Source organism: Lagenorhynchus albirostris, chromosome 17 (assembly GCF_949774975.1).
Source record: "Lagenorhynchus albirostris chromosome 17, mLagAlb1.1, whole genome shotgun sequence".
Lineage (NCBI taxonomy): Eukaryota > Metazoa > Chordata > Mammalia > Artiodactyla > Delphinidae > Lagenorhynchus > Lagenorhynchus albirostris.
Window position 1 is genome coordinate 18,672,006 of NC_083111.1, and position 14,269 is coordinate 18,686,274.

The 14,269-nt window shown below is 40.4% G+C and overlaps 1 protein-coding gene across 1 annotated transcript in view; it reads left to right on the plus strand.

Moving 5' to 3' along the window:
• Positions 1–2,675: 2,675 nt before the first annotated feature.
• Positions 2,676–14,269, plus strand: part of CRISPLD1 (cysteine rich secretory protein LCCL domain containing 1) — a 44,058-nt gene continuing 32,464 nt past the window's right edge. Inside the window, exons 1-2 of the mRNA XM_060127596.1 lie at positions 2,676–2,784; positions 3,983–4,302. Coding sequence (XP_059983579.1) covers positions 4,045–4,302 — 258 coding nt within the window. The 5' untranslated portion in view covers positions 2,676–2,784; positions 3,983–4,044. The remainder of the gene's footprint in view (positions 2,785–3,982; positions 4,303–14,269) is intronic.

Sequence of the window (14,269 nt, forward strand, 5' to 3'; positions counted from 1 at the left end):
TTATCACAAAAGAAAACCCTTGCCAACATTCTCTTCACCCCCAAGCAGATTTCTTCCTTTTTTTCAGTAGCCAAGGCAAGCCCATGCTAAGTCGATTACTGGTAGCAGGGATGGAATGTGATGATTGCCTTTGACCCATCAACATTCACCTCCTAAGGATGCCAGTTTGAGAGGATGTGAGATGGCAAACACCCCCAGTAAATTGGAGGCTATGGGCTTGGAAGAAAGGGGGTGGGAGGCTGGTTTTGGGTTAGGCAACCAACAGTGTCTGCCACAAGAAAGTAGTAATGCTAAAAGCGACTGTGGCTTTATAAGCAACAGCCTTAGCCACAAACCAAAGTGCCCCTTTTACATGAATTCTGTGACATTTTCTTCTGTCTACACACAGATTTCTCAACAACAAATTAAAAAGCGAACACTATCATCTTTGAGTATTCCAGGATATTGTGTTTGATTACTCTTGAAGATGACATTTTCAGCATATATATTAAATCAGACATGACACGATGTATTATTGAAGTGTTAATACTTAATATTGTGAATGTTTAATTCTTTTATATAAAAATATGACCTGCAGTACCAAATTGGAAGCTGACAGAAACACTGAGAAAAGGAATACAAACTTTTTTTTTTTCCTTACCTGGAGAAAGTTTTGGAATTAAAACCTTAAAAACAAATCTAATTTTCTTTAATGTAAGCCTTTAGGTGTCTGATTTGTATATTGTGTGGAAAGGTTTATGATAGAAACATTCAAGAGTCAGTGCATTTTTCACTTCTTAGCATCTCAATTCCCTTCTTCACAACTTAAATTCTCTTTGAACATGTTTCAAGTAATGTTATTACTTTTAACTGTTTTTTATTTGATACTCAGTATACTTTTCAATGCCACATTAAAATTTCAGTATATAAACGTGTTCTTCATCCAATGTGACAAATGACAGTTCTTTTACCACATACTTTGGGGTCTTCCATCAGTTTCCAGGAAGGAAAACCAATGCATGAGAGTTATAAGTAACTCTGAAAAGTGCAGATGTCAGTCTTTTTTTGTGCTTAAGCTGCTACAAAATTGCAAAATTACACCTTCTATGAAAGTGGTACGTGCACCAAAACTTCACTTTCTGTGCCCTTCTGATAGATCATGTTTCCCTTTTGTCTCTTTTCTGTATTGTGAGACGAAGGAAGGTCTCACATTCACCAGGGGCTTAGATTTGAATTTTTTCATCTGATAAAGTGTAATCGGGTGGTGTGGAAAGAGACAGGTTGCAACTTGGGATGATTTGGGAATTACTATCAGAATGTTTTACTTTCTTTGACCATAGGCCATAGATGCTAGCACTTAGAGAAAAAAAAATTGAGTTCATGGCTCACTACAGAAGGGAAGCAAAGGTAAGTAAATTAAATAAATGCTTAATAAAAAACATATCTGTAGAAGAGCACCACATTAATTAGGGTGAGCCTTTGTGAATTTAAAATGAGTAATTTTCCTGCTTCCAAGTATAGCGTGAACAACAGCGAAACTGACTCAGTTCACTATCAGTTCTAGGTTTGGATTTTGAATTCCTGTCAAGGTAGCGCTGATAAATTAACTGAAGCTACCCTTCATATCAACTCCATAAATGATTACATCATTAGAAAAATAAAAAAGTTCTGTGGTCACCTTAGGACCCGAATGCAACGCATTTTATGCATGAAGTGGAGCTCTCAACTGTCAGGTAATCCTGAGTCACAGATCACCCACCATTCTATGAAACCTCCTCCCCATTTGGTCATCATCATCAAGGTTTTAACGGAGCCAAAAGGAACAACTTTCCAATTCTAGACAATGGGTCTTGATAATGGAAGTGATGCCCTGGAGAAAATAAAAGGAAAAGACTTCTGCTCCCCAGCCTACCTTCTCCCCAGCCCCCTCTTCCCGCGCCAGTTCTCCTTCTAAATCTCCAAAACCCAACGTGTTAACCCCACCTCCACCCTCTCCGCAGGCCCTCTAGGGGGCAGCTCCTTTTCTGTAAGGGTTGTTAGAGCCATTTTAGCATCGAGTCAGGAAGGAACTAGGAGAAGGACCTCTGAAAGCAGGGGAGCTGTGAGGGGCGGAAGGACTTGGGGGCCTCCTTGCATACGCCTCCCACAGGGTCCAGACCTTCCACGCCCGGGTCCCTGAAGCCCAAAGCACACGCACAAAGGCCAAGTGTCCCGGCTTCGCTGGGCCGAGGGGTGAGGGGCGTGGGGAGAAGCAGGGCGGCCTCTCGTCGCTCCCGCTGCGGGCCCCCGTCCAGGGCCGGGCAGAGGTGGGGTGGGCGAGGAGGGGGAGCTCACGTCACGTGCGCGCGCGCTAGGACCGCAATAAATGCCCGGGAGCTCGAGGAAGCGGCGGAAGCGCTCGGCGCCTGGCTCTGCGCGGGGCGGCTGCACCGAGCGAGGGAGCGAGGTCGTCTCCAGCCTTCGCCGCCCAGCCTGGCCCGGGTCCCCGCCCCTCGCGCCGACTGATAAGGCTCCGAGAAGCTCGGGCGCCCACCCTGGAGAGCTAACCGGGCAGCCGCTGTTCCGCCCCAGCCTCGGGCTCTTAACTTTGGAGCACTTTTTGCCTGCTCCTCCTTCCAGGTCCAGGGAGGAGCCGCGGAGGCCGGGGCCCACGTCCCCCTGCAGGCAGCGCCCCCGTCGCCCGAGGACGCGCCGTGCCCGGGTCCTGCCCGAACCGGGCTGTCTATGTGCAGTCGTGCGTGCGGGCTGCGGGAAGCCGGCCGTCTTGTTCGGCTCAGCTCTCGTAGGGAACTTCACGCTGGAGAGGTAAGGGCATTTCTAAAACCGCACCGCCTTCTCCAATCTACTTTTGGCTTCTTAAACTCTACTTAAAAAAAAATAAAAAAATCAACGTGCAGAGAATGGTCGGTCACTGAGGGTGGGTGGGCTGCTCGGAAAGCAGCCACGATGGAGATTTGTGGGAGCTCCTTCTGAGTTTGTGAGTTTCACCTCCTCCCGTCGCGCCCTTTGGTTTAGGTTAAGTGAACAGTGCGCGCCTGCGGCGGGTGGGAGGAGAGGCTGTGAAGCTGCCCCGCGTACTGCTGGCTTTATCGGGTGCGGGCCACAGGTTAGGCACACACTTTCTAGGAAATAAAGATTTTCTTCTTGACCTGTGGCTGTATAAGAAGAGACTTCCCCCAGCGACCGTAACTATTCACTCGCATTAATTCAGGGGTCCCTCTAGAAGTACCCATGGATATATGTGTGAATAACAGTTTGTACCTCTTTACAACATTCACCCTCAATTTCATAATTTCGTTGACATTCTGAACCAGAGATGGGACACTTGAGATAATACCTTAAAACAGAGAGAGAAACGTGAAGCTCTGGATTGATTGATAAAACATTCTAGGGACATCATACGCTTTGCAGGCTGTATGTAATATCTAGCCATTTAAAGCTTTGTAATTCAGAAATTATTTTCAAGCTTTGGCTCCTCTCGGTTACTTTTGCCATTTATTTATTTATTTATTTTTGTTTGTTTGTTTGTTTGTTTTGTTTTTTTTTTGCCATTTATTTTTGGCGTCATGCACATTATCTTGGAAAATGTTGCTGTCTGTTTTGTGGAAACAATTGTGAAAAGTCCTCTGGAGGAAAAATGGATGGGAGAAAATTTATTTCAAAAAGTGCATGTCGGGCTTCCCTGGTGGCGCAGTGGTTGAGAGTCCGCCTGCCGATGCAGGGGACACGGGTTCGTGCCCTGGTCCGGGAAGATCCCACATGCCGCGGAGCGGCTGGGCCCGTGAGCCATGGCTGCTGAGCCTGCGCGTCCGGAGCCTGTGCTCCGCCACGGGAGAGGCCACCAAAAAAAAAAAAAAAAAAAAAAAAGTGCATGTCCATTTGCTGGCATTATATAAACAAATCAAACTGGCTCCATCCCTTTGTAACTGTTGGATTAGTTTTGTTATTAGAAAATTAATATCTGCTGGGATTTTCACCCTAATTACACTGCATGTCCTTATAGCCAGACGGAGTGGAAGAACCTTTCTTGGAGCTTTTCCCGGGGACATCCTGAGATCATTCATTATGAAGTGTACTGCGCGGGAGTGGCTCAGAGTAACCACAGTGCTATTCATGGCCAGAGCAATTCCAGCCATGGTGGTTCCTAATGCCACTTTATTGGACAAACTTTTGGAAAAGTACATGGATGAGGATGGTGAGTGGTGGATGGCAAAGCAAAGAGGGAAAAGGGCCATCACGGACAATGACATGCAGAGTATCCTGGACCTTCATAATAAGTTACGAAGTCAGGTGTATCCAGCAGCCTCTAATATGGAGTATATGGTAAGAAAAATTTTTAAATGGTATGTACATAGAAATGTTTAATAATGCTTTTAGCTTCCATGGTTAAATTCCATCATGCTAGCATTTAACCTTTTACTATTCGTCCTCTATAAAATTTCAAAAAAAAAAAAGATTTTCTTCAAGAGTATCTTCTTCCTCATACTCTTTTATTAGTGCTCCTTTCATTCTAAGAGCTCTTTGAATTTCAGAGTAGAAGTAAATACCTTTAGGTCTAATGTTCCTACTAAGTACTTTAAATTCTACTCTTAGGAGAAAGATTCCTATCCTGAAAGTGCTGATGGTTGGTGTATTTGCTTTTAAGTGACTTAGAATAATTGTTTCCTAATTCCTAACCGATGGAATCTTCTTATGAATGGTGGATCTGAAAAAAATCAAGTATCAATAATTTGAAGGTGCTTTCCAGATGGCTGATATACATATATGGATAGATAGGTAGATAGATATAGATATATGTCATTTCTTTTTTTTTCTAGAAAAGAGTATTTTTATTAACTGTGTAATGCCCCCATATTACCTTTTTTCCCTACATTTTTTTGAATTTTATTATTTTTTTATACAGCAGGTTATTAATTATCCATTTTATACATATTAGTGTATATATATATATCAATCCCAATCTCCCAGTTCATCACACCACCACCACACCACCCCCCAATTTACCCCCTTTGGTGTCCATACGTTTGTTCTCTCCATCTGTGTCTCTATTTCTGCCTTGCAAACTATATCATTTCTAATGGGCCATTGTTTCTTAGAAGTATGTAAATGACATATTGTAAAGTGTACATTTCTGTGGTTGCTTTTTGTTAAGGAATACTTTGGCAATGGCTTTTTTTTCTTCTTCTGGATTTGTTTGTGAACTTTGACGTGTGAAAATAAGCCTGGGTGAAGGATTAAATAAAAATATGTGACTTATCCGTAATAACCTTATATTCACTCAGAGTAAATTAGCAAGTTGGGGAAACAAAATTACTTTTTAAAGACTATTAGTTATTACTCTTGTAAGACTATAACTCATTAATATTAGCATACTTCATACCCTAAATATTCAGAAAAAAATTCAAAAATCTATACTACTTGCATGAATTAGGAATGCACTAGCAAAGGCTGATAATAATCATTGGTGACCGGAAACTTAAGGAACAGTGGTGCTAACATTTCTCCTTTGGACACATTGCAGGGTACAGTTAATTTGAACACATTCTGGTTTTTACTTTTATTTTTGCATTTACATTAGTTTTGATAGGTATTCTCTATTTAGGTAACTTTCATGAAACATGGAAATTCTAAGGTAACATTACCCATTACAAAATATTTCATTATATTATTTTAACTTTTTCTAGAAAAATATTTTACCCTAAAGAAAGTAGGTAGCACTCAAGAGAACTCATCAGAGATTTAGAATCAGGGCCCAAACATCAGGCCATCAGGGTTTAAATTCTGGCACTGATACTAGCTAGGTGACTGTAGGCAGCTTATAAATTTCCCTCTACTTCAGTTTCTTCATGTCTAGCACATGCACTCACCTCAGAGGGTTGTTGTGAGGATTATGTGAGGAATGAGATGACCTGTGTAAAGTTTAGCTCATTATCAGGCGTATTGCAATTACAAGGTCCCAGTACATGTTACTAAGACATATAACCAATTTTATGTCTCCTTATACTGTTTAAATAGAATATCTGACGAAATTGTTCGCTCTTTTCAAAATTCTGTGCACTATATGACATCTGTAATGTCTCACATTTCTGATTTTTGTGTATTTTAAAGTGTTTGTTCAAAGTACAAAATTCTATGACTTCTTCATCTGTGAGCTTTCAAACAGAAAGAGCCAATTATGGAGCTTTTCCAAGTAGGCCACTGTATGCTTATTCCATGTGGATAGGTATTCAGTTGCTTTTTATTTAAAATAAGGAAGAACTTGAGAGTTTAAACCCACAAAAAGAAATCTGAGAATATTTGTGTGTGTTTTAAGTAATATGGGAATAATGAAAGAACATTCTGTGATTTGTTTTCATGTCTGACTTCCAAAGAAAATAACTGCCTATTGTATGATGTCTGGTCTAGGATGTTTATATGAGTTTCTTTTTAGTTTCACTGGTTTCATTCTGTCCTTGAAATGTAGATTCAGAAACCAGCCAGGGTTTATGTTGTGTTGCCCTTAGATACTGTTAGTACTGGAACTATGTCCTGGCCAATAACTGGGCTGCAGAGGAGTTTATTTCCCAGTGGTAGTACTGGAACACATTTTCTAGAAAACATATTTATGGGAAAGTCTAAATGAACAATACTGTTTTATTTGAAATACTGTTGGTTTATATCTTACATATTAATAATGGAAGTACAGATGTAGATCAACCCGTGAAAACAAAATTTATTCAAATAGTTGTTTAAAGTGTATTTATTTTGATAGAACAAAATTAAAAACTAACTGAAGGGCTTCCCTGGTGGCGCAGTGGTTGAGAGTCCGCCTGCCGATGCAGGGGACGTGGGTTCGTGCCCCGGTCCGGGAAGATCCCACATGCCGCGGAGCGGCTGGGCCCGTGAGCCATGGCCGCTGAGCCTGCGCGTCCGGAGCCTGTGCCCCGCAATGGGAGAGGCCACAACAGTGAGAGGCCCGCGTACCGCAAAAAAAAAAAAAAAAAAAAAAAAAAAACTAACTGAAGAGCCACTTCCTATAAAATCTGCAATGCCCTGTGATAAGTGCCACCACTTTTGGCCACTTACACTCTATGTGTCATATTACGTTAAAAATTTGCATAGCCAGTTACCTTATTTACATTTGGTGGTTATTTTAGTGTACTCTTTGTGCTTGAACTCCGGCAGCCAAGTCACATCCACGTTTATTAACGTCACAACGCTACCCGTACTCTAATGCTCATTTAATAGGGTTAAAAATGGCTTCTGCAAGGCCACCTCTTCCCTTGAAGAGCTTATAGGCTGATTGAGAAGAAAGAATAGACATATTTGAAAATTTTCAAGTGAGCAAGGACACAGAGTTCTTTGTTCACATGTATGAATAATGCCAGGGGAGCACAGAATAATGGAGAATAATTTAGGAATATTCCTAAGCGAGAGAGTTAATCAGTGGGGAAGATGAGGTTTATGTTGTTCCTGGAAGGTGATCAGGACCACAAATTGTGGCCAAGAGTGGAGGCCATTTCTCAGTTAGAAGAAGAGGAACCAACACACGTGGAGTAAGTGGCAGGCTGGTTGTAGGAAACTAGAAGCAGAATAGGTTGATGAAAGCAAAGCCCTGTGGCAGAATCAGGAAGGGGAGAAACGAGTTGTTAATGATAGAAACCAGTGAACTTAAGGAGAGAGATTACCAGCATTTAACTTAGGATACATTGAAAAACTGGGGCTTTTAGGTCATCAAATGAAGCTGTTACTGAAGAGGCAATGGATTTTTGAGGGAAAAACACTGGCGCTGGACCTAGGTTCTCGTGTTGTCTCTGCTGCTTACTGGTATGCGAAGTCTGACGGTCAGCAATCATTTTGGGCATTGCTTTTCTCATCGGTAAAATCGATGTAGGAATATAAAACCCACAGGCTGCAATGAGGTAAGAGATTTGACCCTGTTGAGCACACTCTTAATTTTCTTCAAGCCTTTGCTTTCCATGGGTTTTGACCCCATCACTTGGTTCTTTTATTTTTCTGGTTATTTCTTCAGCATATTCTTGTTTGCTGTTCATCTCTTAAAACTTTACTTTTGGCCCCAACGGTTTCACTTTCGGCCTTCTCCCTTCCTACAGGACTTTATCTACTCCTTTGACTTTAAATACCATCCGTATATTGATGGCTCTGTAGTTGACACTCCATCCAACAGTCCTCTTTGAGCATTGTTTTCCTATTTCCTACTGCCCACTGGGTCCTCTCCATGTAATTTGACTCCCCAGTTACTTCAAGTTTAAGATTTCTAAAAAGCAAATGAGCTGCTTTTGTTCCATCCTTGCCCACGGTCCTACTTTTCTCCCTGGATGTCATGGACATCGGCTTAGTCCTCTCTAAACAGAAGACAAACAAACAAAAAGAAAACTGGGCACATCCTCAGCTGCTGCCTTGCTCTCATTCCCCCTACCCACTTCCACGTAAAATTCACGCACAAACATAAATACACAGTTACTTGCCAGATTCTCTAGATTCTGTCTCAGAAATGTCTTTTGAATCCATGTCTTCTGTTTCATCCTAACAGATGCTCGTGGTCTCGCCCTCCTCCACCGCCCCCGTGATGGGTACCGCAGCTTCCCCTGCAATGGACTGTACCGTCTAGTCCTACTTTATTTCTACTTTAGTCCGCCTTCCTCTCTGTTACTCAGTCTGTCTTTTCCCTCAGACAAATCTCTGGTGGTCACTCAGCTGCCCAAAGCTTCTGTGAACTTCTGGCTGCTCGCAAGCTAAAGCCCACCTTGAATAACTTACAAAAGGTCTAGCCCAGTATGCCCCATAGCCTCAACTCCTTTGCGTATCTTTGAATCTGTGTTCACACTTAAAATATACACTGTTCTTAGAGCTGGTGGTGTTCCTCATGCCTCTGTGCCTCTTTGCTAGTTCAGTTTCCTTTGTGCCCGGAATGCCTGTGCATCCTGTCTCCTCCTGACAAATTCAAGAGTGCGCTCAGACTCTGTCTTTCTGTAAAGCTTCCTCTGATGCGCTCATTCCCCTGCCCCACTCCTTCTGTACTCCTAAAGGATTTTATTCAAGCCTATTTATAGTATTGAAATTTTGTTGCAATTCGATATATACGTGTCTATTTCCCTTTCCAAGTCTGAATTCCTAGAAGGGTAAGGATGTACCCTGCTTATATTTATAACCCTGTGCCTGATGCAAAGAAGTACTCAGTAAATATTTGTTGACTGAACATTGCTGAGTGATAGTAAATATGTGTTGAATAAAGGGAGGGATGGAAGAATAGGTAAGATTATATATGGATAAATATGAAAGACAGGTGAGAAAGGGGAATTAAAATAATAAAAGTTCCGGAAGGTAGGATATCACCAACACCAGAGATAGTGACATGGAAACTGGAAATACCAGAGATGAAGGAATAAATAATCCAGGATTTTTTAAAAAAATATTCATGCTATACTAAAAATCGTCCTGTAATATAGAGCTGCTGAGATAATACTCAAATGCTCTGGAATTTAAATAATAAATTAATTTAAATAATCATTTAATTACATAATTAAATTAATGAGTATTTACCCCTTCTAACAAATTTTTAATAGAGCCTCTAAAACTTATTGATTGGCTAAAATCCAAAATAGCTCACTGTGATAGAAAGCGTACCTAAGTCTAGAATGTATTTTAGCAACATAAGGACACGTTACCTAAAAATGACATGTGTCATTATATCATGCTAATTATATAAGCCATTTCCCACTATTATAACTATTTCCATGTCTTTTAGAGAACTGTTTTTAATTTTATTTATTTTTTATACAGCAGGTTCTTATTAGTTGTCTATTTTATACATATTAGTGTATATATGTCAATCTCAATCTCCCAGTTCATCCCACCACCACCATCCCCCCGTTAACAGATACTCTGCTCTGTGCCTGCTTGCTCTCACTTCACATATGGTGAGACTAGGGGCAGAAACTTTGCACAGCATTTTTCCAAATGTAGAACAAAATATATCTGGATATTTATCCTTTTGCTGGGCAACCAGAGGCTCCAAGCCAAATAGCCAGTGGTACTTGCAGTCCATGGTACATATTGATGCAAACAATGGCTTAGTTCCAGTTGTCACATATATTCTTTATATGGTCATGCTTAACACTGGAAATCCAGATATTTTTCTTCTGTGCTTCAGTGCAGCAGATAATTCCAGAAACTGGACAGGGGATAACCTAGTTTGCTGAACAGGGTGATGCTAGTCTGAGTTCTGCCCTATTTCTGACTTTCTGTAGCATGAATCCAAGCCTGAAAAAGTGATTTTTAGCTTGTGAGTTGCTCTCACAAAACAACTCTCGTAACTTCACATTTTCTGACATTACTTGCCACCAATGACATATATCCAGAATAAATGCAAAGAATGAAATGATGGCATCATAACTTATTTACCAAAGCTCAGTGTCTACACATTTCTCATCTTGCTAAAAGTGGCAGGAATTCACTATCAGGAAGGTTTTATTGCAACTCTTGATTCCTAAAACAATGATTTTTCCCTCTGTATACTGACACTTGTCTGGTAGCTTTCAAAAGTTAAATATTTGCATCTCTTAATGACGTACAGTATAATCCATATGCACTTAGAGGTACATGAAATATCTTTCTTGCTTCAAAGAATGTTATTCTTATTTAAAGTTTATTCTATATTTAAAATAACATTTAATTTTCTTAAAGTGTTTTTTACTTCACTAATGTTGTTTACTTCACTAATGTTGTTTAGATACAATAAAGCTATGTTTTGTTTATTCCTCTACTGAATTTAAAAGTTTTCAAAACCTTAATTTGATACATAGTTGTTTGTTTTTTTGTTTTTGTTCTTTTAAAGACATTGACACTTTAATGTAGTTTCCTTTTTGGAAATTCCACTGTAGATGGCAGTACCTATAGGAAGAGAGTGACATTGTAGCTCAGTTCTACTGAATTTAGTAGTGACATTGTAGCTCAGTTCTACTACCCTGGAGTTCTGGGAGATTAAGATTCCTCATTAAATGTAAGCAGCAAACCTAGGATCTTAGAAAGGCAAGAGACGACAAGCAGTTTCATTAGGAGAGTGGAACACCCAGAGCCAGAAAAGTGTCACAAAATTTTAAAATTGTTATTGTTGCTTATTCCTTCATTCAGCAGGTATTAGGAATTTATCAAATGCCAGGCACTGTCTAGGACCCAGCAGTAAACATAACAAACATTCTTCCTTTCCTGGAATAGGTGTAAAGATCCTCATATCCCAGCTCAGCAAGGGGGCCCATGTGGCTGACACAGAGTGAGTGTGAAAGTAATGCAGAAAATGAGGTCAGAGCTTTATCTGAGGAGAACAGATACACATCACTGTAGTCAATTTAAAGACTCACTCTGAGTCTGAGTGACAAGCCATTTGAGCCATTTGAACAGAGGAATATCATGGTCTTACTTATACTTACTCAGAGTCGATTTGGTTTGTTGAGAACAGACTTTAAAGTGGTGGGAGGTGGGGCAATGGTGTGAGCAGGGATCCAAGGCTATTGCAACAATCATTCCAGCAACTGATGGTGGCTAGGAGTGGGATGGTAGCCTTGAAGGTGAAGAGAAGTGGCATGGTGTGAATCCACACTGAAACTCCTTTGTAGTCATGACATCAATATTGATAAATTCAAGGAAGCCTTGTTGCAAGACTAGTGCAATTGACTTGGCCAGCCAGGCAGCCAATAGGCTGGGAGTTACTGCATCTGGTGCAAGGTCTAAACCCACCCAAGCCCTGGCTGCGGTTTTTGAAAACTGGTGGCAGTTTCCATTCTGGTTTAAATATCGATGGGGAACTTTCAGCTTGTACTGACAGAGATTACAGAGGTTACAGAGATTCTAGAAATCAGCAGGTTACTGATACCCATTTTGTCAACCCAATTCCAAGAGATGAGAGGAGGTGGAAGCAAACTCTGCCTCCTTGCTTCCCAGGATAAAGGTGCTTGCTGTTTCTCCACGTGGTCTGCGCTCACCTCCAGCCTATTCTCCCACCCCCCCTAAAAACAAGAGAGGGTGAGAACTTTAGCAGAACAGGTCAGTGGCCCAGTTCCTGTTCATTAAGTACTAGTGGCACTATCATGGAGTGTGTTGTTGGGATTTTATTCCATCTTGGAGGTAACACAGACAGATTTTGGATGTGGGGTGGCTGTACAGATTTTGCCTGAGGAGCTGGAAGTATTGGAGTTACCATTTTTTAAGACAGGAAAGGATGTGGATAGACCAGCTTTTGGTAGAGAAAGCTGGAGCTCAATTTTGGATAGATTAAATTTAAGATTTCCCTTAAATATCCAAGTGAATTTGTCATGTATGCAATTAGATATATATAGTCTAATCTGGACCATACAGTTAGGATTCATCAGAATTTAGATGGTATTTAAAGGCAGTAGAAGAGATGAGATCATCAAGGGAATGAGTACAGAAAGAAGAAATGTTCAAGAAGTGAGCCCTCGACATACTTTACAGTGTAGATGTAGGGAAGGAGAGGAGCCGCAGCAAAGGGAATGGAGGAGCAGGAAGAAAACCAGGGAAGCAACATGTCCTGAAAGCCAAGCGAAGAAAGGCAGAAAGGATTATTAACTCTGTTAAATGTTGCTTACAAAGATCAAGTAAAATGAGGACCCTTGAATTCTGAGATATGGAGGCCACACTGGAGGTCTGATAAAACAGTTTGGGTGGCATCATAGTGACCTAGGATGGTTCAAGGAAGAATGAACCACCTCCTCTGGGCCAGGTGGGCTCTGCAGCCTTAACTCTCTTCTAACCAAAAGTTTTAACTTAGTTGTAGAAGAGGTAGTTTAGTTAGGGAACATATCCCAAACTTATAATTATGGTCAGTAGGAAAATGCAATTTCTTAGCTTAATTGTTTTTGTAGTTACCTTTACTGAATGCCTTCATTAAAAGCAAACGTGGTCATTTATAATCATTTATAATCACAATTAAGAGTGACGTTTAGTTCAAGAACATTCTTTGCTCCTGTTCAGCTTTGTTCTTTCACATACTTCTTTTAGGAATTTATACAACCACGTAACTGTACATGATTTAAAATTTAAATTCTCGTATTTTTGATGATTTTGACTAATTGAATTAAAGTTTATGAAACTAGCATAAATCTATGCTCGTTTTATATGTTATTATGTCTTTTATATATATATAATATATATATAACATAAAACATTTAGGTCATTGGAAGAAAATGTGAAAATTGAAGTGGTAATGACTTGTCTGGTGAAGGTATTACAGTAAGTATGCTTAATAACCCTTTCCTTATTTTTCTAAGTATTTGTTGTCTTCATAATTTCAAGAAGTTACAGAAAGGCATTTATAATTGATTAAAACAATTTGTTATTCTCATTGATAAATTTGTGATTAGAAAAACATTTAATTCAACAACTACTGATTGAGCATTTTTGTGCCAGGCACTGTTTTTTGGTGCTGAAGCATACATTAGTGTGTAAAAGGTTCAACATCTAATGAAAATAAGCAAAGTGAGATGATAGAGAATGATAAAGGTGGAGCTAACATGTTAAACAGTTGCGGAAGACCTCTCTGAGTTAGTGGCTTTTGAGCTGAGAGCTGAATTACGAGAAGGAGTCAGCTAAACAAAGCTCCAGAGATCTAAGCAGAAGGAATACTGGGCAAAAGGTCTTTAAGTCAGGAATGAGGTAGGAGTCTTCAGGGACCACAAAGAAGGCTAGGGTGGCTGAATTTTATTTAGAAATGAGGAAAGTGTTAGAAAATGAAGTAGACATATAAGCAGGGGCGAGAATTCCTTTTGGGTCATTGGTGAAGAGAAATTTGGATTTTATTTTGAGTGAAACGGAAGGTCATTGGAAAATTCTTGGCAAGGGATTGACCCGGTCATATTTCCTGTTTCATAAAATTACTCTATGTTATGGAGAGTGAGCTGCAGGAGGGTCACAGCTGAAAGCAGAGAGATAGTTAGGAAGCCACTGGTATCTTCTGAGTGAGAGATGATAGTGACTGAGACCAGGGTGACAGTGGTAAAAATGGAGAGAAGTGGGTAGTTTCAGGGTATGTTTAGATGGTATTGCTGATAGTTTTCTGATAGCTTTAATGTGAAGGGTGAAGGATAAGGATCTTAGATTTTTACTCAAGCACGCTGGTGGATAGTTGAAGCATTCGTTGAGACAGGAGGAGAAACAGAAAGGAGAAGGTGGCCATGAAATCAGGCGTTTCTTTTTGGCCAAGCTTATCTTGCGATGCCATGTCATCCTCAGTTGAGTTTAATGGTCAGTGGAGAGGTGGGACTTGAGATAAAAA